The sequence below is a fragment of the Colossoma macropomum genome, unplaced genomic scaffold, assembly GCF_904425465.1.
Source record: "Colossoma macropomum unplaced genomic scaffold, Colossoma_macropomum, whole genome shotgun sequence".
NCBI lineage: Eukaryota > Metazoa > Chordata > Actinopteri > Characiformes > Serrasalmidae > Colossoma > Colossoma macropomum.
Genome location: NW_023494799.1, coordinates 22,419,468 through 22,445,705, shown reverse-complemented (window position 1 = coordinate 22,445,705; position 26,238 = coordinate 22,419,468). Strand labels below are relative to the sequence as shown.

At 38.9% G+C, this 26,238-nt stretch overlaps 1 protein-coding gene across 1 annotated transcript; it reads left to right on the top strand.

Moving 5' to 3' along the window:
• Positions 1-644: 644 nt before the first annotated feature.
• slc25a22b (solute carrier family 25 member 22b) lies at positions 645-25,865 on the top strand. The gene is made up of 11 exons (XM_036587179.1): positions 645-770; positions 11,593-11,801; positions 15,898-16,023; positions 16,119-16,174; positions 18,555-18,645; positions 19,979-20,036; positions 20,319-20,379; positions 20,686-20,845; positions 21,730-21,884; positions 23,419-23,494; positions 23,598-25,865. Exons 2-11 carry the CDS (start codon positions 11,782-11,784, stop codon positions 23,749-23,751), a joined length of 957 nt encoding a protein of 318 aa, XP_036443072.1. The 5' UTR covers positions 645-770; positions 11,593-11,781; the 3' UTR covers positions 23,752-25,865.
• The last annotated feature ends 373 nt before the right edge of the window (positions 25,866-26,238 follow it).

The window sequence follows — 26,238 nt, the reverse complement described above, 5'->3', positions numbered from 1 at the left end:
CTCTCTCTGTCTGACAAGTTATACATATGTATAAGTTTAAGTTAAAGGGAAAGTGTAAAATGTCTGTCTGTCTATCTATCTATCTCTCTATCTATCTAAACCTACATCTATCTATATATCTATCTGTCTGTCTATCTATCTATTTATCTATCTATCTCTCTGTCTAAACCTACATCTATATATCTATCTGTCTGTCTGTCCGTCTATCTGTCTGTCTGTCTATCTGTCTATGTCTATCTCTCTATCTAAACCTACATCTATCTATATATCTATCTATCTATCTATCTATCTATCTATCTATCTATCTGTCTGTCTGTCTGTCTGTCTGTCTGTCTGTCCGTCTATCTATCTATCTATCTATCTATCTATCTATCTATCTATCTATCTATCTATCTATCTATCTATCTATCTATCTGTCTCTCTGCCAATCAGTGAGTCAGTCTGTCTGTCTATATTTAATTTATAATATTATCTGCACACACTCTTGTGAAAACAGTAAAAAATAAATAATTGTAAACAATTGTAAACATACAACAGCTCTCTCTCTCTCTCTCTCTCTCTCTCTATCTCTGGTTTGATAAGTGTCATGGCCTGCAGTGGCCACCAGGGTCCTTTCATCGAAAACACCAGAACAACCGTCCACGCTCATCCAGGCTGGTCATGACCATCCGCTCTTCATTCTTCTTTCACTGGTCACTCCGGTCAGTCACAGTGAGCCGTTTTCTTCAGCTGTGAGATGCCCTTTCTTAGGAGGAGCCCAGTTATACAAGGTACCTGCTCACAAATATGGACCCTTTTCACAGAATTTGTCTGTTTGTCCAGTAATATGTTGTATTTTTTGCTGCTATGATGATAGTTGCAATTATGCATGAGAAATATTTTAATCATCATTTTTAATAATTATTACTTTATTCACATAGACCTGAAGTTAAGCTGCTGTATGAGGCTGTACATTACTTCATCTTTAAAATAACTTTTAATAATAGGCTATAAGCTTGTTTTAAGTCATGAATATTTTTTTTTATTATTTTGATTGACATATAAAAAGGATTGCACATTTAGTTTGTTACAAATATCCTTTTAATATTTTATAATGTCTTGCTGTTGAGCATCATGTAATGGACGTTGCTTTCAGTATCTTTATCTAGGAATATATACATTGTGTGTATGTGTATATATATTGGATTGCATGTGCAAATTCACTTTTTCAAACATTCATTACTTTTGCAACAAATATATAATTAAAAATTTGGAGATTTTACATCATTGGAACTACATAGTTTTCAGAAATGTGATACAGCTAAAGTTCTCATTGCACTTTTCATGAGGATGTTTACACAGCAATGTTATTATTTTATTTTATTTATTTATTTATTATGGCTATAATGACTATGATGAATAGGCTGGTATGAGCTGCTAATGTTATAAGCAGTAGTAATACAGTAGTGTGAGTATTTGGTTTTGAGTCTATGAGCATTAGCTTTACATTAAAACCAGCTGAATTTAGTTTTCAGTGTAAGGGTCTCATCCCACACGCTCTGGCTTCTTATCCCTGATGTAAGCAGGAAAGCAGAGGAAAGGAAGTGAAATAGGATGAGAAGGCGAAAGTGTCTGAGTCATATGACCCGCGTGAGCAGACACGGTTCAGTCACTCTGCAGTTTTGGTCCATTTTTTCATGTCTGCATGTTAAAGTGATGTCAGAGTGGACACTATGATCTGCTTTAGTTCTTTATTTCAGTTCTGGTTCGTCAAGGGTTATTTAGCAAAGAAAATTATTGTAAATAAATGATTGCATAATTAAAGTGTTCTTTGCATCATGAAATGGTTCTTCAGATTGATGGAGAAGGCTTCTACTATTGTTATGATGTCAAGCTTGTATCAATAGAAGAACCCTTTTGGGTGCTATATAGAACCCTTTCCAAAAAGCTTCTATAAAGAACCATCTACAGCACATTCTCCAACAATCTAAACAACCTTTTCCTGATGCAAAGAACCCTTTAATCATGCAGTCATGTTAATGGTTCTATATAGAACCATTTTCTTTACTAAAAAACCCTTGAAGGACCATATTTAAGTATTATTTTGGAAAACAGATTATGTCACATGCTAATTGTTGCCGAATGTGCACTAGTAGGGCTGGTCCTAGCATTTTGGGGCCCTAAGCAGGATTTTTTGGAGGGCCCCCCATCTGCCCAGGCACCCCTTCCCCCCAGACCTACGCCTTATAAACAGTTTAAAATAAAAGTGGAGAGAATAATTTTCCTCTGAGGCCTCAAGCTGTCGTTTTGAATTATCAGTGTTAGTTACTGATCCTCTTTGTAGTTAGTCCTGACTTTGTTTACATAACATTAGCAAATCAGTAATCTTGCTAGCTAATTTACAGTAAAATCAGAGGTTAACTAATAACAATGAGTGTGTTTACATGCACTCACTAATCCAATCATAATTGAATTTCTGCAGTTATCTGATTATTCAAATGGTCATGTCACCAGCAGTGTTGCTGCGAAATGGCAGCAAAACACTTTTGGAGTGATGCTGAAAATAACTACATTCTCAACAAAATGAATGATTTAAATAGTCTTCATCTTCTAGATGATGTATGTTCATATTTTAAGGTAAAGTGGCGCAATGTTTTTTTAAAAAGCCGTGGCATGAAGTTTGAGTTTTACATTAAGTTTAAGTCACGTCTTATTCTGTGAGTTTATTGGCTGGTTGTAAAGCAGAAATCTGATTACTGTCTGACTCATGTAGAGCCGAAGTTTCCCCATTATCTGATTAATTAAGTGCACATAAACGCGCTGATCGGATTACTGACAAAATCTGATTTTCTGTAGTTATCAGATTGTAAAGTGCATGTAAACAAACTCAATGACTATCACAAGTGGTGTAAAAAAAAAAGATAATTTTGCGTACTGCTGATGATTGGATGCTAACAGGGTTCTAACGGTGTCTCAGCATTCTCTGTCCAGAGTGACTACTTTCTGTTTTCTAAAAGCCAAAAAAAAACAGCATAATCTTAAAACCTCAAAATGAAACCAAAACATATCTTTATCTTTTAACTTTATCTGCTCATCTTTTCTTTTTGATATCAGCCACTTTTTGTCCCTTATTCCAGAGTCTCATTAGAAAACATAATGATAACTTGCAGCAGTTATCTAAAAGTTGTGAGGGGCCCCCTCATGGCTGGAAGAGCCCTAAGCAGCTGCTTATGTTGCTTATTAGGTAGAGCCCGTTGTGCATTTTAGTTAAAGCTCATTTATGCTCAAGGTTAAATACGGATACAGACAGAGTCTTCTGTCTGTATTTTACAATCATTTCATCTGTATTTGTGCCCATTCTCAGTAACCTTTCGGATATGGATGAAATGGAGGGGTACCGTGGGGGCAGTGTCGCCAATAGTTCAAGCGAGACATGATCAGTTTCTCTCATTGAGTGAAAAGAAGTCTAAATTTAATGGCCTCACAGGCCACCTTCATCTACAATGCTGCTTCTTTCGTCGCTTTCGTAGTAGGTACATTACTATCAGAGCCGGTTTATGAAGAACCTGGCCACTTCCTATTGCCACTGTTATACCAAAAACAGGACTGCTGAACAGCAGAGGGCGCCTGTGAGAGAGTCCTCAATGAATGGGAGTAAAAGGCACTCAACGGCTAAAAACGAAAAGTTAAAATAGTTTCTAATCACTCGCCCAGAACTTTCCTTTAATTTTAGAAAGTGGAAGGATGTATTTAACTAAAAAGACAAAGAAATCCTACCTAAATATTTCCTTTTTTTCTACAGCAAACGGGTTTTGGGCAGCAAAGGGCGGGCATTAGTGCTAGAGCGTGATGATTGGTTGGCGAGCGGAGCAGCTCATTGTTCGCGCTCACAGACGTCATAAACGTACATGAGGCGCCGTTTTAAACTCATTAACCCATTCATTTTGGACTCGTTCGGGAGCGCCCTCTAGTGTTTGAGAAACCCGGAAGACATTGCAGACTGGCAATTCTCCTCTCTACAAGTTCTCTGTTACTACGACCTTCTCCACCGTCGCTATGTTTGTTGTCAGAAACTTTTGCCTCTAGACTCCAGTGGATGTATTGCTTTACATCCATGCCAATGAAAAGGGCAGTGACGGTTCCATCGTTTGAAATTGATGTATTTATTTTCATGTATGAAAGGAATATTAATGAGCCTTTAGCCGTCATGACATCAAACATGATGGCTTCATGACAATTACGGGTAATGGTAATATAACACTGTTATAATACTAAACAAAATTTGTCATGACAACTAATGACAATTTGTGAAATGTAAGAAGGAATATGAACATGATTAATGCAAAGTACACTGCAGATCACAGAAGTTAGTATAATTTATTCATGTATATTTAGTTCTATCTGTAACCTTTATCAAAACTACATACAATTGAAAAATAACATAAAAATACATGGATTTTAAAAAGTATATTTAACAAATACATTTTTGTCATTTTCATTCATTGCAAACATATATTTGAGAAATACATTCGGAATATATTTTTACCCATACGGGTGTACTCAATAAAACTGAGCTCATCTAAAGTTCCTAATGGATCTTCTTCACACTGGACCAGTGTGTGTGTGTGTGTGTGTGTGTGTGTGTGTGTGTGTGTACAGTATTTGTGCCTCTGATTCTTCATGAAATCTTCTGAAAAGATGCCTCTGTTTGAGCTCCACTACCCAGCAGCCTCTGCTTCAGTGATGTCACCAAGTTATTTAGGGAATGTGTGAATGTGCTCTTTTGGAGAGAGATCAGCAGTTACGCAGAGCTGACATAGCGATGGAAAATGAACGTCAGACTTTATAAGACATGTAGATGTCGGATTGTTTAGCTCAGCTGTATGATAGAAAAAAGATGATCTGTTCATTTTTACAAGAGTGAACATATTTTACCTTTAAAAAGAGATGCACCCTTCACTGTCACATTCCACTGCATAAATTTAAATGCAATACTATGCAAAAGTTATTCATTTTTCAGATGTTTCTGAGGAGGTTAGATATAATCCACTCGCATAAGGAAGCAGAAAGCCAAAGGAAAAAAGTGAAAAAGCAGGAGTTTATTAAAAGCTACAGAGAAAATTGAGACTCCTAACAACCACCTGGAAGACCTGGTAGACACCAAAACTGTCCCCATCAGATAAACAGCACTTCAAAGCTTTCATCTTTGAGAGAGAGGAGAAAATCAAGCTGCTTCAGATCTGAAAACATCCACAGGTGTTTCTGTCCATCCTTCCACTTTGAGAAGACAACTCAGCGCTATGGGTCTGAAAGGATGTGTAGCTGTCAAGAAGCGTCACTGAGAAAAGGAGACAGACACATCAAACAAAGAAGCTGAACAATAGACTGACCACCCCAGAGTCCAGACCTCAACATCACTGAATGTGTTTGATTACTTCAGAAAATGATCAACCAACTTCTAAGACTGAACTTTAGAGGTGTGTCTGCAGATTTCTTTGAGAAACTGAAAGTGAGTCTCCTGAAAAAAATGGAAGCTGGAATAAAGGTAAAGAGTGACTCACTGAACACTCAAACAGCTGATACTGTTCTGCTGCTGAAATGAATATATTGTATTTAATGGCCAGTTTGACTGGGAATTAAATAATGAATGGTCTCTGACTTTTGCACAGTAGTGTATAAATAGACTGAACAGTACTGCAGTGTTATAAACCCACGAAACATGAACAGACTTGTTTGGCAAAAGTGACAGCATTAGTGATCCTGGTGGGGATTAAATCCTTAGGTATGTGGGACGCCTTTGTCTGTCCTGAATGAGTCTTCTCTCTTTCTTAGCTTTCTCTCCTCTTTCTCTTTCTTCTTAGAACCCCCCCCCCCATAATTTCCCTTTACACTACCAGCTTCTGTAAGGCTCTTATCAATGGCTCGTGTTGAGTTTCTGAACATTATCTCTCAATAGCTGCATTGTGAAAGTTTGGCTGGAGTTTAATGGGGTTGTTCAGGAAGGATCAGAAGAAACTTTAGAATTTAGCAGAACTTGAAAGCGACAGTTGAGTCAAAAATCAATTTTACACATTTTGTTCCAAATGTACTTAACCAGCCAAAACATATTTGGTGCCTGAAGTTTACTTCTTTAGTTTTGCACTGGAGCTACAAGGCTAGTGGAGCTCACAAGTAATGGAAGTTTATTTACACCAATTAGCATCAGGCCCTAAATCAGTTGTTCATTAATCTCTAATAGACTTGATTATGTGGTTTCTGACACTGTATAACACACTGTTATCTATAAATATGGACAAAATGTTTATAGGTACTGCTGCTACTGCTACTACTGTTTTTACCTCTGCAATATACTTTTATTTTTATGTAAACAGATTATTATCACACATTTTGTCTCCTTTCTCACTGAAAATATAAACATTAGCTTGCATTTTACCAGGCCAGTCAAGAAGCTTGACATAAATATCATTATTTTGTAAATAATGATCACGGTAATAATATTTGTCATATTTGATTACAGTTGTTTAATTGCATACATATTGCAAATCATTTTTAAGGTTAAAAAAATTTGACAGCCTGCAGCCCCCTGGCAGTACCTCCTTGGTCCACTAGGGGGCTGTGGCCTATACCTTGGTCTTTATGCTTCAACAGCTGTTCTGAAGTCAGTGGAAATTCAGTCGTGTCACTGCAGTTTGGATAGTCTTAGAATTTAGCCGTTAATATCACATAGAAACTCGCTTCCACCACCATAAAGTATATATGTTTCTCATAATTATGACTTAATATCTTATAATAATGAGACAATTTTGAGAAAAATGAGAAAATATGTCATAATTATAAGAAAGTAAGTAATGATTATGAATTATTAAGTCATAATTGTGACATAGTAAGTCATGCACACTTAAAGATGGTTCTTCAAGGGTTCTTTTGAAAAGAAAATGGTTCTAGGTACAACCATAAACACTCAAAGAACCCTTTGCATTATTAAAATTAAAAAGGGTTCTTTAGACTGATGGAAAATGTGTTGTAGATGGTTCTATATAGAACCTTTTTGACAAAGCACCAAAAAGGATTCTGCTGTTGTTACAAGCTTAACACTGAAACACTAGAAGAATCTTTTTTGGTGCTGTATAGAACCCTTTTCAAAAAGGTTCTACATAGAAAACATCCAAAGCACGTGCTCCATCAATCTGAAGACGCTTTCACATTGCATTGCACATTGTAAGACAGCAAGCCATAATTATGAGATAGTAATTCTTAATTATGAGATATTAAGATGTAATCATAAGACAGGATGTTATTATTTAAGCAATAGAAGACAAGAGGGAGTGTGTTATCGCGAAATAACGGCTGTGATTTGGTCGCAGGCACAAGCCGAAGGTGTGATGTTATTCGCGATAACACATGACCTTGAGTGTTCTATTGCTTTTATACAACAGTTAAATAAAGTAAGAAATAAATAAATTGGGCCGTGAACATGTCATTTAATATGTTTTAATGTTAGCAGTTCCTTCCACCAAATTATAGTTCCTTAAAAAGCAGCTTGCTGCTATGTCAGAGTAACGAGCTCCGCTCACTCGCTGCACAGCCAGCGGTTTGTTCTCCAGCTCCAAACAGACCAACTGACAGTTTGGGAATTTAGTGTAGTCTCATCAGAGTCTGACCAAATCGGCTGTAGGTCAAATGTGATCTTAAAAGTATCCATTTTCTGTTTGTGGCAAAGTAAGAAGTAAAAACATTCAAATGGCTTGAGCCTCTCCTACAGCTGTCAAAGTCATTGCTTAGCAACGGCGTCTCAGCGGAGTGATACAGTGTTTGTAAAAAAAACTGATGTTATGGCGAAATAACAGCACGGTTAGAATGCTTCTCAACCAATCAGCTTGCGTGGCTGGAACTAACTGTTGTATAATATAAGATAGCAAGTCATAACTAGCTATGTGGTTGCTTTGGTATCCCAGGTGGTTGCTAGGGTGTTGTGATGCAGTCGTTATGGCATTCCAGGTGGTTGCTAGAGGGTTGCTATTTGTTTGCTGGAAGTTGCTATGATATCTTAAATGGTTGCTAAGATGTTACTAATGGATTTGTATCATCGAGATATAAGCTGGTAGCTGTATACAAGCAAACTATTCATACAACATACAACACACTATTCGATGATTGATGTCGAAAAATCAGGCAGAAAAATAAGAAACAGGAAGAATAATATAAATCAGAATAGTGTTTGCCATCTGCCATCACTAATTATGAGATACTAAGTCATAATGATTGGAAACATTTTAATTATTATGACTTACTAAAAGTGGTGGAAATGAAATGGGCTTTCTCCGTATCAGCACTGCGCTGCTTCTGCATCAACATTCATAATTGGACATAAACAGGGAAAAAACCCTTCCCAAACTACCGGGGTCCCACGCACACAGTCGTGATGTTTAGTGGTGGGCAGAACAAAGGCCAGGGTTTGGTCAGGTATTATTACAGAGGAGCAGGAACTGAGTGAAAAGAGGAGAGGGAAGGGATCGTATGATACTCTCCCACACACACAGACACAGAAGTGCTTTATCAGTTGTTGTCCTGGATGTTCAAAGCAACAAAAGCCTTTGTTTTTGTTCACTAAACTATTCTACGTGTGATTATAACATGCTACTTACACCTTTCTGGTGATAAGAACATGTTTGGATTTCCTGACCATGTGTAAACACACCCAGGAGTTTGGCTTGCAATCTGGTTTGGATAGCAAGTACACTTGCGCAAAAGCTAATTTGGCTGAAGGTTTAGTAAGTTACAGATCACGTTTCTTTAAAACTTACCAAAACTTTTTTCTGAATTAGCTTTCATGTGCATGCAAAAAATGACCATTGTTGTTTGAGTTGTTTGACTTACAAACTCAAAATATGTTGATACTAATTAAACAAATTTTGTTATCTTTAGGTATCTGGTTTGCATAAAATCGACAAAAATGAATGAAAGCACAATTCAGTGAATGAAAACTGATTCTTTTGATCTAAAGAGACTTTCATGAAATCAAAATAAATTGCATTGAAATGCTTCAATTATGTTCCATCAACAATTAAACTTTACGCTGAGGCAGCAAAGTCTGTGTGCAGTGACTCTACTCCATTTGATTGAATGGAAATATGAGGCATAACTGAATTAGGTTCATACAACAATTAATTTTTGGATGCAGACATGCTGCAGACATGCTGCTGCAGTGATCACCATCGCATATCCTATGAAGCTTATGTCTTCAACATGGTAACTTCAAATCATTTCTAATTTAACTCATTTAACCGTAATATTATGAGATTTTATTCCAAGTAAATTTGCATCATTTCTTTTGGTGCATTCATCATGAAATGTTCATACAAAGTTTAGAGCAGTTTTCAAAGCTTCAAGCAGGGGTCGGCAACCCAAATGTTAAGAACAGCCATTTTGTGCTTTTAACAAAAATCAAACCACCTTGGGAGCCACAACATTTAATGTCCATTTTACCATCTTGGCCATAAATATGTCTTAGTACATGCTAATGTCCTAGTGTAGGCTAAAAAAATAATGTAAATGAAAACGCATACTTTCGTTGCTCTGCTTTAAGCTTTAGCTCAGCTATAGCTGTTTTTCTCACATCTCTGGCAGGAAGCTTTTCCACAAAAGTAGAACAGTTTCTTGTAAAATGTCTCTCAACATTTGACTTATTTGAATTACAAAGTCAGCTTCTCATTCACCAGCTTCTTGTTTGAAATTTCCCCTTCCACCTTAAATGGTGCCTGAGGTGCCAGAATGTAACTGCCGCACCATTAAAGGTGGAACGGGAAAATTCGAACAAGAAGTTGGTGAATGAGAAACTGACTTCAGCTATGCAACTTTTCAGTGTTTGGCCGTTTCTCTTTACAGATTAAACGTATCAGGAAACCAGCTAGAGTGGTTATAAACACAAATAAGTCCATGACGTTTTTGATTTTCTATGTGAAAATAAGTCATCACATCCTCTACAAAGAACACACTTAAACATGACATTTTTTCACATTTTACTGCACAATTTCTGTTCGAGTTTAACATACTGGACGAAATAAAACGTAAAATGTGCCATAACTTATAAAGGTGCAGAAGATTTAGTGGCATCTAGTGGTGAGGTTGCAGATTACAACCAACTGAATTCCCCTCCTTCACCCCTCCCTTTCCAAGCATGTAGTAGAACCTATGGTGGACGTCAGGTTTTCTGCCATCGTCTGTCCCGATTTCATTTTGCTTCTTCATGTTTTTGCTTCGTTGATGATGATTCACCCTCTCTCACGCTTTCTTGTGCTGAATAATAAGTCTGATCCTCCATTTGTCAAAATTTGGCTTCTCAAACTTCTCACAACACAAGATGGTCAGTCAGCACCAGCAGCAACCACTGATTCTTCTTCTTTCTATGTCTTCCAATCGAAGCTACAGCGCCACCAAATTCAAACTGCTGCTTCAATGCAAAAACGTAAAAGGCACCCTCTGGAGCCAGTGTTTGATATGTCCATTCTGAGCCACTGTTGAAACATGCTGGCGCAAATTGGCAGCCTCTGTTGGAAGAGGAGCTGCTCCCTATGTATATATGAAGGGCTCATTCTAAGATAACGAAAACACGATTCATTCTTACAGGTGATTATACACTAATGAAAACATGGTTTTGTATAATATATTAATTTCTGCTAATAGATCCCCCTCAATCTTGCACACTGCACCTTTAATCCTGTTCTGCTTTACTGACAATCACTCCTCTCAGAGCTTTAGCATTTTATTTTACATCAAAAAAATCCTAAACAGAGAAGAATAAGTCGTTCAGACTTCAGTTTCTCTGCTGATAGATGCTGGAGGAAGTAAGAAGTTCCACTGCAACTCAGGACGGGGGAGAAATTCTCTCTTAGGTGGTTGAGATGTAAACAAAGTCATTCAAAGTGGTTTGGTGTAAAAAGCGTCCACCTCTAATAGCTTACTCACAGAAAGTTACTGCATGCATGAAATGGTTAAGAATGTCTTATGTCTGATGTCTGAGACACTGTTTTCCGATAGTTTTGAGAAGATTTTGGCCTTTTTCAATATCCATTGTTGGTGAAGGGGTGCATGCAGGGTGTTGTGAGATAAAATAGTCCCCAAAGAAAACTTATTATTTCAGATTATTTCAGATTTTACCATCATCAACAATCCATATAAAACTCAGAAGACATGTGTAGGTTCACTGGTGGTTTTGGATAGTAAATAAAATGTCTACATTTGTGTTGTAGTCATAGTGACCCCTGGTTCCTATCACCACCACTGTAAAGACATCTGAATCATTTCACACCAAACCATTCTGAATCACTCTGTTTACATCTCAACAAACTGTGCAGAAATGTTGGCGGAGTTCCGCTTCAAGTAGTTTTTAGAGCTGCTGTTTTGTACCCTGTTCAGGTTTTTGGAGTGGTACGTCATTATTTCACACTTTTACTGGAGGATGAGTTTAGGATACTCTGCATCAGAGCCTTTAGAGCCTTAGTGAGTTCTATATTTAGGATACTGAGCCTGTATTGCTGTAGTTGGTAATTAGCTCACAGTAGGTGACTGTGTGTAAGCTGTGAACTGATGTGTCTCTGTTTTTTTTATTTTCAGATATTCACACCATTTGTTCTCCTCTGCACCTCACAGATGCACGGAATCAACCACATCAGCGCTTCTGTTTCCAGAGGATCTAAGGCTTGTTTGTTAATGATGTGTAGCAGAAGGTTTTCAGACACTTTCCAACAGTCTGTTTATTCATAGTTTTCCAGACTGACAATCATTTGTTTGTTTGGTCCCTGAATGGCTGACAGACAGATCAGGTGAGATCTCCTGCAGGGAAGGGCTTGTGCTGATACTCAAAACTGTGTTTCAGGTTTAATTAGAGTAGTTTGCAGAGGTGTGGACTCGAGTCATATGACTTGGACTCGAGGCTGACTCGAGTCACGAATTTTGTGACTTGAGACACGACTCAAGAAAATCGAGAAAGACTTGCGATTCGACTTTGACTTCAACACCAGTGACTCGGATTCTGACTCGGACCTCAGCCTTATGACTCGGAAAGGCTCGAGACCCAAAGTGGAAGAAAGAGTGAAGAGTCTGACTGCAGGCGGGACTCTACACATTCGATTATTTTTCATGCAAATGGATTCGTTTCCTACCGTAAATCTGATAAACAGTAGCGTCGTCAGATAACTGTTACTGTACTTTTGCTCAGTTTATTTTATTTCGGAAGACAAGAGAAACGTTAGAGCTCAAGCAAAAGCAAGTCAACTTCAGCTCCATACATTCATCATTTTATTGTCTTTTCTGTAAACTTCGTTCAGCTCAGTCGTTTTGGTTTCTGTTGTCGTCTAAATTCAATTTAAACTAGCGGCTGTTTTTAGTTGGCTGAACTAGTTTTAGTGCTGAGCTAGTTTTTATTTTAATCATATGCGCCCAGTGTTGCTATAAATATAAAGGTTTTTTTTTTATTTAACTTCAGTAGTACTTTTTAAAAATTCTTTTCATGTGTAGTTGCACTACTCTTGTGTATACACAGGGAGGGGGGAGTAGCTAAGTAGCTTTTGTAGTTAACTACAAATGTTTGTTGCTAATAGCTGTAGCTGCCACAGTTTTATGAAATGTAGCTAATAGCTGTAGCGCTTACAAATTTATGTGTAGCTACAGCTAAAATTTTCGCTACGGGCTTCAGGCAATCTGCACAAAATCTGAACCACAGAACGCGGTCGTTAACTGGGCTGATGGCGATTGTGCAGAAATGACTGAGTCGCGGACAGCTCGAGCAAAAGGTCATGCACTGGACCCATGTGCTGATCACCCCTTACTAGTAGGCTTAGCTCAGGGGTCGCAACCGAAATGTTAAGAAGAGCCATTTTGTCCTTTCAACAAAAATCGATCCACCTTGGGAGCCACAACATTTTATGTCCGTTTTACCATCTTGGCTGTAAGTAAGTCTCAGTATATGTTGATGTGCTAGTACAGACTAACAATTAAATAAACACAAACACAGACTTACTTTGCTCTGCTTTAAGCTTTAGCTCAGTTGTAGCTGCTTTTCTTGCATCTCAGGAAACTTCTCCGCGAGTTTCTCAACATTCGACTTTTTACGAGGCTGAAGTCACTTTTCATTCTCCTGCTTCTCGTTCGAATTGTCCCGTTCCACCTTAAATGGTGCCTGAGGTGCCAGATTGTACAGCCGCGCCACTTAAGGTGGAATGGGACAATTCGAACGAGAAGCAGGAGAACGAGAAGCGACTTCAGCTTCGCGAGTTGTTGCAGATTAAACATATCAGGAAACCAGGTGAGTGCTTATAAATACAAATAAGTCCATTCATCTCCAAATTATCGATGCTTGTCTTAAATCTTTCTCTTTGCCATTTCGTTATCTGCGTTGCTGTGTGACCAGCAGTCTGCGCGTCAGTCTTCAGCATTAAAGGTTGGTGAATTAGCAGTTACGCATTAACTCGAGCTTTTAAGACCATTTATTGTGAAAACTGTGTAAGAACAGTGTTTTATAACGATTTTACAGCAAATGAGGATTATGATATTTTACCTAAAAATCTAGTTCTGCTGTGGAGCCGCAGCAGCTCTGCAGCAGTGGATAGATTATTCAGGCCTGATTCTCACCCCAAACAGAGGCTAAAGTGTTACTGAAGTTTAACAAAGGACTCTGAATGTCATGTCTGTACAGATTTTGCTGAAATGTTTAAATTGGAGCAGTTTTATTTTAACAGTTGACAATGCTTTGCAAAAAAATCGTTTGGTCTGTATTTGTTTATTTTTGTTGATTTTTGTTAGGAAAAACCTGGAATGATTGACTTTTACCCTTAATTAGTCAAAAAAATTTTGTTGGATATTGTTGGACGCCTTTGTTGTTTGATTGTTGGTTACACTTACACTCACTTTTTGGTGATCTTTTTGTATATTTGCAGCTTTTCAATTGTAAGTTTATTTCTGGCACATGATTAAATGCAGTGTCTTGTTCACACTTTCATTTGGGCTTGTTTGGTGTGTCAGGTGGAGATTCACAAACATTCTGACAATCGCGCTTTGAAAGTAGCTAAAAAGTAGCCACTACTTTTTCTGGAAAAGTAGCTAAATTGTAGCTGCTACAAATTTTGGGAAAGTAGCTACAAAGTAGCTAACTACTAATTGTTCAGTAGCTATCTCAACCCTGTGTATACAGTATGCTTATCATGGTTATCTGTGTACCATAGATTTTGTATTTTAGTTGGAAGGGTTAAATAAATAAATAAACAAATAAATAAATAAAATACAGCCATACCCTGTATGACTTGGGACTCGACGTGAGACTCGCCTGTGCTGACTCGGGACTTGAATCGAGACTCGACTCTCTTGGCTTGGGACTTGAGTGTCAAGACTTGAGACTTACTTGTTACTTGCAACTTAGTGGCTTGTTCCCACCTCTGTTAGTTTGTGTACAGTCAAAAGAGGTGCAGTTCATTTATTAATTTGTTGATTTTCTAAGTGAAAATATGATGCTTTTTTTTCAAATTTTAGAGTTCAAATTCAAATTTTCAAATTTGAAACTCAAAAGCATGTAATCTGACCAAACTTGAATGTGCAAAGTCTTAGGCCATGTGAGAACATGATATATAAGTTTAATGTTTGAAGAAACATTATCGTTACAATAAATACAGAAAGCAAGATGGCTAGTGTTTACAGTGACAGACTGTTGGTGGAAACTGTAAATACTGGCCTCCTTTTCCACCTTGTAATACAAACATAAGCAAATCCTTGTGATGGCTGGAGAGCAGTGAGAAGTCAGAAAGAGAACCGGTTCTTCTGAACCTACATATTCATAACTTTACTGAAAACACACACTGTTTTTACATTTTACTATATTTATGCTTATTTGTGTTTATTCTGATGTTATATAGTGTTTTGGCAAAAATTCACTCAATGACCGAAAACAATACTTTTGCACATAACTGTATGTGTATGAATTTAAGACTCAGGGAACGTATTACAGAAAATTCTTGTCTTTTTGTCTTAAGATCTGACAGATCAAGATTTTTCACAAATTCGTATTACAGAAGCAAATTTGATCTTAATTTAGAAATCTTATCTTACAGCATCTTGTCTTAAGAAATCAACAAACAACTGTTATGTCTGTTACTTAGCAACCAACTATACGCGCACAGCTGAAACATGTAATCAAAGTAACCAAGCTAGTTAGCCAGACAGCATTAGCTACCGTTACTGATGTAAAAAAGGTCAAACAAAACTAAAGCATTATAAACTTGAAGACTTGAGAGCGTCCCCTGCTGTTTATCAGAGCATTGTCGCTCCCCAGTTTCATTTCCCAAACGCTGTAGCCGAGCGCGCTAACGTTATTCCTCCTAATTAACAGACACACATTCAGCTCTGTCTCCTCATTATTCACCACCATCACTGGAATATTTTATCATCAACATTAACACATGAAGGTAATAAGATGGGGCGGTGGAAATTGTGTGTCTTTAGAGTCTGAGATTTTTAAAACACTGTTACAAAAAAATTAAAGTCAAAGCACCGTTTTCAGTGTAGATAAATGTAACATCATTATGGCAGTTATAGTGAACTCTGCTGCCTGTCACTGCATAAAACAATAGAAACAGACAGTTAAAACAGAGGTTAAGACACCTTTATCCTGAAGTTAGGTCGGAATTAAGGAGATTTAGTCTAGTTAGGATGTTTGTGTAATACTGTTTTCTTATCTGGAGTTAATGGATAAGATTATAAACTTAAAAACTGCTGTTCTAATAGCTTCTGTCCTAACTGAAGTCATCATGGTGACTAAGCAGATAAGATTTCAGACTTAAGAAGTTTCTGTAATACGGCCCCTGGTCTGTGTAGCTGTTGTATTTTGTCCATATCGTCCAGCCAAATGTGAATATGTTTGTGTTATTTCAGCCTGCCAGCTAAACTCATAAACGGCGGCATTGCCGGCCTGATCGGAGTCACCTGTGTTTTTCCCATCGATTTGGCCAAAACTCGACTTCAAAACCAGCAAAATGGGTCTCGACTGTACACCAGCATGTACGCGCACTAAATAACCATCAAAGATTGAACTTTAGTTTAAAACAGAGAAGTTTTATATATTTAACTTTATGTTTATGTGTTTTGGTCTACAGGTCTGACTGTCTCATCAAAACCGTCCGATCTGAGGGCTACTTTGGAATGTACAGAGGTACAGTGCCTTATAAGTGGTCAGTTTCTGACCACAAAGCCACTCTTGTCTGGACATTTTTGGGTGGTGGTCCACTCTCAACCTGGCAGTGATGCTGACACCACCGCTGTGTTTGATACACTCGTACCAGCCCCACACACACTACCATGTCAGTGTCACTGCTGTGCTGAGAATGGTAACTGACCAATGATGAATGAGGTAGAGGGGCTGATAAACTGTACAGCAATAGATAAACCACAGTCTGTAAGTGAACACACTAAAGATTCATTCTGTCAACTTGAGACACGTTTAGGACTTTTAACAGACAATCTTTTTGTTTTGAGTGAAGCTACACTCTTAAAAAAAGATGGTTCTTCAAGGGTTCTTCAATGGTTCTATATAGACCTGTGAGCAATTTGCATGCTTAAATGGTTCTTTACATGGTGAAATTGTTCTTTAGATTGATGGAGAATGTGCTGTAGATGGTTCTATATAGAACTTTTTTTGAAAATGGTTCTATGTAGCACCAAAAATGATTCTTCTACTGTTGCAAGCTTGACATCATAACTACAGCAGAACTCTTTAACAAAAAGGTTTCATATAGAACCATATACAACACATTCTCCATCAAGCTAAAGAACCATTCTAAAGAATTCTAAAGAATTTCACCATGTAAAGAACCATTTAAGCATGCTAATGGTTCTTTGAGTGTTTGTGGTTCTATATAGAACCATTGTTTTTACTGCAGAACGTTTACTCATCAAGCCGCTCCGTGTTCGAAGAGGTTTCGAACGAAACGGCCGAACGCGGCCGGAGGAGACCGGGGCTGCAGCGTCAGAGAACAGTTTAAAGAATCCGAGGACACGAACCAAAGAATAACGTGCCCTTTTTACGGCGAACTCGAACACATTGTGGGTGATGAGTCCAGCTGTCAACCACTGGAACTTTATACTCGCTCATGTGATGCTGGCGAAGACAAAACTGAAAGCTGCGGGAGCAACTGGCGTTTGCTGGCCGTCATGACTGTTTACCTCTGGATGAGCCGCCACGTGAAGCACTGTTCTTTTGCGCATGCGGGTCGGTTTAGGAGCTGATCCGTTCAGATTAATGTCGCATACGGATCACATTTAAAAGATAATGTGAACAGCCAAACAAAAAAATTGGATTTAGTGAGAAAATCAGATTTGGGCCACTTTTACCTGCTATGTAAACGTAGCCTTTGACCCCGTTTTCACCTCGTCACTTCATGTGTCTTGAATCTGGATTGTATCCTGAGATTTTAGCCACATGCATTTAGTTAAATGCGTCTCCTGTCAGTCGGACTGAAATCTGATTGCTGAGTGGGATGGAATATGCAAATCAGCTCGTTACGTGGCAACCAATTACCAACTGTTTATCTGTTCAGCCGCTTCGTCTAGTTTGTTTTGCACAGTTGTGTCTATCGATGCTGCTATTAAGCATTTCGTTACATTCCCAACCGTGTAAGTCCTCCTGATCATCTTCCTCACAGACACAGATCACGTGACCAGTGACATACTGTGTGAGGAGGAGTTTCAGCTGTAGTGGGAGGAGTTTCTGCTGTACTGGGAGGGGTTTTGGTTGTACTGGGAGTGGTTTTGGTTGTACTGGGAGGAGCTTTGGCTGTACTGGGAGGAGCTTCGGTTGTACTGGGAGGAGTTTCAGTTGTACTAGTAGGAATTTTGGTTGTACTGGGAGGAGGTTCAGTTGTACTGGGAGGAGTTTCAGTTGTACTGGGAGAAGTTTTTGTTGTACTGGGGGTGTTCTGTTGTACTGGAAGTTTCAGTGATCAGATTTGTATCTGTTTTAAATGTGTCTTGGGTGCCTTTACACTTGCATTTTTATGTGGTTTGGCCTCATCCAGATATAATCCTGATACTCAAGATGCATGAAGTGACCAGGTGAGAACAGGTTATTTGTGTTTTGTTAGCGACATAACGTGGGACAGCATTTTCTTGAATAAAGATATTTTATTTAAAAATTAAACTCAAGATAAATCTAAATCTTTCAACTGCACTTTAAAACAAATAAAAAAGATTTTAAAGAAAACAACATATGCAAAAAATGCAAGTATTATTTTCACAAGTGTAAATTTAGAGGTTTGGGTTTGGGACAGACACCTCCAAGAGGAAGTAGCCTATAAATGATGATTTTTTTATATATTTAGCTTATTACTATCTCTATTAATTTATTGTATTTAAACATCATAATATAATACAATATAATATAATATCGAAGGTCTGAGTTTTTAAAATAGTTTTTACAGTGGGACTGCAGTTTGAATAATTTGGAAGGATGGTCAATACAGTGGACTTAAAATGTGGCCAGATCATGTGAAGGTCTTGGTTCTTGGTTAAAGTTCTTGTCTTTTTCTCTGCTGTAGGTGCTGCAGTTAATCTCACACTCGTTACTCCAGAAAAAGCCATCAAACTCGCTGCCAATGACTTCTTTAGATATCATCTCTCCACAGACGGGTAAGAGAAGCTCATTAAGCCGTTATCGATCAGTTGGCTTTACAAAGAGAATCCAAACATTTTTGGATGAGATTCCTCAGCTTTAGCTTGAGGACTGGAACACTGCAAAAACATCTGAGTCCTTGCAATGAAAAACAATATTATAGTATTATACTTTGTAAGGAATCTCCAGTATCTGTGACATTTTTTGTTAAAATCAATTAAGGATGGTATGGTGTTGTTTAATGCCCAGTATTTAAAACTAAGGGATGCTTAAACATAAATAAAGCATAGTCTGGCCTTTTACTCTTAACGATTGTACAAAATAAAATAGAAAAGAAAATAATCAATGATCAAAAAAGGGTGGAATGGTTAATCATCACTGATGCTGGTATTTGTGGTCAGTATAAAACCTGCCTGAGGAACAGCAGTCGGCCTTCCTGCCTTTCCCCCAGCGCTGTGCATGGAGGACAGAGCTGTGATAACTCAGCTCTTTTAATCTGTTTTGTTTTGTAAGTGTGCTTTGGAGGCAGGTGGTCTAGCTGATAAGCCCCCCATAAACCCTGTTTATATCTGAAACGTCCACTGTCGCACATCTGAACTTACTTTTACTACAAAATAGCCTCTCCCTCTCTCTCTCTCTCTCTCTCTCTCTCTCTCTCTTCTATTTCTCTCAAACACACTTTTTCTCTTCTTTTCTCGCTCCTTATCTCTCCTTTTACTTTCTCTTCTCCTCTCTCTTTTTCCTCTCTCCCATGTTTTGTTGTCTCTTTGTTGTTTCCTCTTCAACTTTTTTCTGTCTCTTTCTTTTCGTCCTTTTTCTCTCTCTTTCTTCTATGCTCTGTCTCTTTTTCCTCTTTCTTTCTCTCTCTCTTTCTTCTATTTCTCCCTCTTTTTCTCTCTTTTCCCTTCTATGCCTTTTTACCTACTCTCTCTCTCTTTTGTCTCTTTTGTTTTTCACTTTATCTCTATCCCTTTCCTCTCTCTTTCTCTCTCCCCCCTCCCTTTACTCTCTATGTTTCCCTCTCTCTTTGTCTCCCTTTTCTCTAGGTCTTTGTCTCCCTTTCCCCTCTTTCTCTCTCCCTTTCTTCTCTCTCTGTCTCCTTTTTGAGCGAGGGAGTGGGGAGTGAAGGAGTGCGTGAGCGAGTGAGTGAGCAATATGAGAAAAAGAGCAAGGGAGTGAGGGAGTGAGTGAGCGTGGGCGTGAGCGAGTGAGTGAGTGAGTGAGTGAGTGAGGGAGCAGGAAAACAAGTAAGTTATAAGTCTGCTGCATGATGTGTTTCACACTTACAAATACATTGTGTTTTCTCTCTCTCTCTCTCTCTCTCTCTCTCTCTCTCTCTCTCTCTCTCAGAAAGAAGCTGTCATTGTTGAGGGAAATGATAGCTGGATGTGGAGCCGGCACCTGCCAGGTTCATGTGTCCTCTGTTGTGTTCTTTTAAAGAATATCCAATGCTCATCATCTCTGTCTCCTCAATGATTCCAGCTGTTTGAACTTCTCTAATCTCACATATCTATTTCACCTGCTTGTCCTTTGCTATCAGACTTTATTGCCTTTGCTAATCTTGCATGATATAGAATGCTCTACAAAGTCAGCGTTTAACTTTAAAAGCAGGTTCTGGGAGCTAAACTGTTCTGGGCTTGTTGGGCCTGGCAGGTGAACAGTGTGTGGATGCTGGTGTTTTTGCGTGCAGGTGATTGTGACCACACCGATGGAGATGCTGAAGATCCAGCTGCAGGATGCAGGACGGATAAGTGAGCAGCATTAAAGCCTTCCTCCATTCTCTCCTCCACAATGACTTAAACTAACAGTCCAGTGAAAAATCAAAAATACATAAATTTGTAGGCATGTTTGGTGTTTGAAGTTTGCTTTTTTTTAGTTTTGCACTGAAGCTATGAGGCTAATGAAGCTAACAATACTTAATAAGGAAGCTTAAACTCCACCAATCAGGATTGTGCAGACTGCAGGCCTTAATCATCACATCACACAGCAGCGTGTCATACAGAGTCAGAAACCACATAAACAAGCATTTAAGTTGTTTCTGCCAATGTGTGCATTAGACGCCCAGAGGAAGCTGATTGGTGAGGCTGCAGTTGGGGATGGAGCTGTTGGGGGTCGTTTAGAGGTCAGGAACCTTACCGGCCTGCAGATCACTAAAGAGCTGCTGAGGAGTCGAGGAATATCAGGACTGTACAAAGGCCTCGGGGCCACACTGCTGAGGTACGAGTGAGTGAGTGAGTGAGTGAGTGATGGAGTGAGAGAGTGAGCAAATGAGTGAAGGAGGGAGCAAGGTAGAGAGGAGGTGAGTGAGCGAGCGAGTGAATGAGTGTGCAAAGGAGGGAGTGAGTAAGCAAGTGAGGGAGTGTGGGGTGAGGTAGTGAGTGAGGGGGTGAATGAGTGAGTGTGAAAGGGAAGGAGCCAGTGAGTGAGGAGGTGAGTGAGTAAGCAAATGAGAGAGCAAGGGAGGGAGCGAGTAAGTGAGTGAGGAAGTGAAGATGTAAGCAAATGAGTGAGAGTGGGAGCAAGCGAGTGAGGGAGTAAGTGAGTGAGCAAATGAGTTAAGAAGGGAGCAAGGTAGTGAGGAGGTGAGTGAGTGAGCGAATGAGTGTGCAAGGGAGCAAGTGAGTAAGTAAGCAATGGAGTGAGGGGGTGAGTGAGCAGCCAAGTAGGTGAGTGAGAAAGGGAGGGAGTGAGTGAGTGAGGGAGTAAGTAAGGAAGCAAGGGAGTGAGGAAGCAAGTAAGTGAGGGAGCAAGCAAGTGAGTGAGGAGGTGAGTAAGTGAGCAATTGAGAGAGCAAGAGAGGGAGCGAGTAAGTGAGCGAGGAAGTGAGGAGGTAAGTGAGTGAGTGAGAGTGGAAGTAAGGGAGTGAGTGAGTGAGCAAGTGAATGAGTGAGTGAGCAAATGAGTGAGGGTTCAAATGAGTGAGTGAGTGAGTGAGTGAGTGAGGAAGTGAATGAGAGAAGGAGTGAGTGAACAAGTAACTTATAAGTCCACTGCATGATGTGCTTCACACTTAGAAATGCTGTGTTCTCTCTCTCTCTCTCTCTCTCTCTCTCTCTCTCTCTCTCTCTCTCTCTCTCTCTCTCTCTCTCTCTCTGTGTCAGGGATGTGCCTTTTTCCATCATCTACTTCCCCCTGTTTGCTAATTTGAATGATTTGGGGAAGGGGGGTGTTGAGGGTCCTGCTCCGTTTTACTGCTCCTTCCTGTCCGGATGCCTGGCTGGAAGTACAGCAGCTGTGGCTGTGAACCCAGTGGATGGTAAAAACTCCTGCATCTGCTCAGTCCATCCGGTCTGCACACATTCCAGGGAGAAAGAGTAACTGTACAGATTAAATTCAGTGTAAATATAGATAATGAGCATGTATAAATCTGGGTTCAGATACTACGGCCATACGATATGGACATAAAATGTGATGTTTGATAAAGCTGACGGACGTCACGATGACTGTATGAGAAGCATTAAACTGTGTTTAAAAGGGACCTATTATGCTCATTTACAGTGTTCATAATTTTATTTTTTGAGGTATACTAGAATAGACTTACATGCTTTAATGTTTCCAAAACACATTATTTTTCTCATACTGTACATCTCTATTCACCCTCTGTCTGAAACACTCTGTTAGAGCTCCTGTGTCTTTAAGCCCTGCCTCCCAATGAGCCTAGAGTGCTCTGGTTGGTAACTTGGGGACTCTGTTCTGACTGGTCAACTGCTAGAGTGGCATCATGCTACAAGTTCTGCCTCCACACCGCTGTGGCTGTTTCTCCAGCAGCGTCGGTTCTGCTGTATCAGTTTGAGTCCGATCCTGAAAGTTAGGTAGAACAAGTTGGCAGAGCTTCGTGAGCTGGACTAGAGCAGGACCAGTTACTAACCAGAGCACTATAGGCTCATATTGTAGCTTTTATTTTTTGCTGTTTGTGCATTGTGAGAGGGTGTGCCAAGCTTGCTGGTAGGTGGGCAGTTAGGATTGTGTTATGAATGATGTCACCTTGTAACAGATAAAAGGGCTGGAATTCCAATGAGGCGTTTCAGGCAGCTGAGAAAAGCGGTTTCTGTGGGAGAGAGTTTCTTACTCTGACATGAACTGTTGAGTTTTATAACTTTGCAGACCATTTACATGCACAAAAAGCTACATAACAAACTAAAGGTAAGGGATCAGAAAAGCATAATAGGTCCCCTTTAAAACTGTGTGCCCCTTTAAGCAAATAGGTAAAAAATGCAATACAAAAAAAACACAATCCACCATTGTGCAAAATAAAAATAATTAAATACTAATAGCTACTAATAGCTACTAGCTACTAATCAGAATTGGAGGCACATTTTTGGTGCCATAAAACAAAAACAAATATACAAATGGAATAAATAAACTTATATTTAATTTATTAAGAAAGCTTATAGTGATGCACGTTTGTTGTAACAATAGCCATTACAGTGTCACACATTTTACAATAAACAGTGAGAAACATCATTGATTCGTAATTACGTCACTCTGGCGCTGCACATATGAGGTCATTTGATTCGTTCAGTAGAACATCTCTTAACAAAGTATTTATTACAGAAACTCACATTGTGATAATCATGAAAATACAGTTTAGCTTGCAGCCCTACAAGAAACACATGCTATTATGTTTTAATATTAGCAGAAAGACTATCCCGACCATCCTATTATTATTTAGGTGTGTGAATTAACTATATGTGTTTTATACTATTACTTATGGACATATACTACACATTATATAATATACCATTATTTTCATTTGGTATCAAGGTGAATTAATGTGTGTTTTGTTGCAGTTGTAAAGACAAGGTTACAGTCTCTGACCCGCGGGAGTCAGGAGGACACTTACAGTGGAGTGACTGACTGTATCAGGTAACATCTGCTTATTCTTTCCTGTTAGTGCCTTTCTCTGTTTTTCACTTCTCTGCTCCCTGTTCTAATTTACAATTCTCTCACTTCTCTCTCTCTCTTTCAGTAAAATCCTGAGGAATGAGGGTCCTTCAGCCTTCCTGAAGGGGGCATACTGCCGGGCGCTGGTCATCGCCCCTCTGTTCGGGATTGCTCAGGTGGTTTATTTCCTCGGGGTGGGAGAGTTCATCCTCAGCATCCTGCCTGGAGCACGGCACTGAGGCTCAATTTGGACTGCATCACTGATCTGGCCTGCTGTAGATCTCCCCTGTGGTTCTTCATGCCTTATAGCAGAACCAGCAGACCAGCATTGAACTGAAGCCTCAAGCAGCAGAATGAATTCAGTAGTGGTGAATAGGGACTATTAGAGCTTTCACTTTTAGTCATACACAGATCTGGATCATCTCATGAGAGACCTAATACTTCAACAGAGTAAATGATGCCCATTTCCAAAGCCAAATATAAAGAAAAATGTTGCATTGTCCTTGTTGGCAGTGATCTGTGAACTGTCTACTTCCATGCATAAAGTCATCAGAACTATAAATGAAAAAAAAAACCATTTCCATTCCCACCATGGCAGTATGCTTTTAGCTTAGGATGTTTGACAGTTTGAGTTTTTAAGTTTGATGCTTTTTGCCTTCTTTATTATGGACATTTCAGCTGTCAGATTTTAATATGTTGTCTTCATTGGGGTAAATGATTTGCTTGTCAAGAGTGGGCACAAGCTTTATAGGGAAGTGTTGCATTGGTCGTTGGATTTGTGTTAACCTGAGCTCTCGTTACTGTGGGCGTAATCTTGCTATTGTTTTGTCTCGATTGGAAAAAATATGTATGACCAAAACAGATGTGCCTAGCACTGCATTAAGCACACTACACAAAGAAAACATGGTTCTTCATGGGTTCTTTAGTAAAGACACTCAAAGAACTATCTCTATGATTATATTCAGATTGATGGAGAATGCATTGTATAGCACCAAAAAGATTCTGCTGTTGTTGAAAGGTCAAGTGTGTTTTGGCACGTTGTAGAACCATTTTCAAAAAGGTTCTGTATAGAACTATATAGTACCTTTCTAAATAGAACACGTTCTCAAGCACCATCTCTCCATCAACCTGAAGAACCATCTCACTGTGCAAATAACCATTTAATTGGGTGGGGAGTTGTCCACAACACGTCATACAACTTTGCGTCTTAATGTCACACACAGGCCCAATCCCATTTCTTATTTTCTCCCCTACCCCTTGTTCCACCTTAAATGGAGCAGCAGTTACACTCTGGCGTGTCAGGCATCAGAACTGCTGGACTATTTAAGGTAGAATGGGAAATTTAGCTAGATAGTGAAACATCAGCGCATCACCAGCATTTTTTTTATGCTCGTCATGAAGAAAAGGACCATAATACATTGAATCGAGAATAAATTGACATAATACAATGGTCATTTTTTAACAGAGAAAATTCTCATTTTTGTGGCTTTCTTTGTGCGGCATCTTGCTGGTTTTTCTTTTTTTCTCATTACACTCTGTTTGGAGTGTGTCGCTGAAAAACCTCTGCTTGGAGGCCCTAACACTTCGCCCTACCCCTCTATCTTAGCAAGAATCGGGACATCCTACCTCTAGCGCAAAATGGAGGGCTCAGGGCTAAGTGGTAGGGGCAAGGGGGGAAATGGGATTGGGCCACAGCCTCAAAAAGAAAGGTCCAACTCAATGTTTAGATCTCAAAATCAACATTGTACTGATGAAAATGTGATGACAATAGTAGATAATTCACTCATATCCTCATGAAAGAGAGTTCTCCTTCAATCATCAGATTCATCCGCTCAGGGAAGGAGACCGAAGCACAACCCACATTACAAAATATTCTTCCAAAATAGGCTTTTAGTGCCTTGTTAGTTCATGTTCTTAGTCATTAAGCACGATTCATCAAACTGTAATGACTTTTGCATCACTTCTAAAGTGGCTTCTTATTTTTGATTACATCACGTGTTATAATTTTTTATACTTCAACTCCTTGACATCAACAGTGAACTTGTTGGATGATATATATTTTTTGTAATCTTTATAATAGTTTAAATCTTTCAAGAATCATGAATTACATCAGTTATTTAATGCATAATTCTAAGATAACACGTACACTAGTGAACATAGATGCCTGTTAAAAAAAACAGATGTTTACTGTACTTTATCAAATGGATGTGTATACAGTCCTTTGCAGATGTTTAAACACCAAAATTACACGTTTGTTTTTCTACATGAAAATAGGTTAACACATCCTCTACACAGAACTTAAGTATGGAATTTTTCTGCAACTTTTAGTGCACAGTTTAAAATGTGACAACTTTTGTACAGATAACATTGTATGTTTATTTTTTTCCTAATAAATTCAGCAAATAAACAGTAATCGGTCATTAATTTTATCTGGGATGCACAAAGCGATCAGGCATAACATTATGACAATCTCCTTGTTTCTACGCTCATTGTCCATTTTATCAGCTCCACTTACTATATAGGTGCACTTTGTAGTTCTATAATTACAGACTGTAGTCCATCTGTTTCTCTGCATACTTTGTTAGCCAACTTTTACCCTGTTCTTCAGTGGTCAGGACCCCCATGGACCCTCACAGAGCAGGTACTATTTGGATGGTGGATCATTCTCAGCACTGCAGTAACACTGACATGGTGGTGGTGTGTTAGTGTGTGTTGTGCTGGTATGA

Coding starts and splice junctions, on each gene's coding strand:
- slc25a22b (XM_036587179.1), top strand. CDS start 11,782: ATGGCTGACAGACAGATCAG. Junction 16,175..18,554: donor CTACTTTGGAATGTACAGAG/GTACAGTGCCTT, acceptor TCTCTGCTGTAG/GTGCTGCAGTTAATCTCACA. Junction 20,380..20,685: donor GCAGGATGCAGGACGGATAA/GTGAGCAGCATT, acceptor TGTGTGCATTAG/ACGCCCAGAGGAAGCTGATT.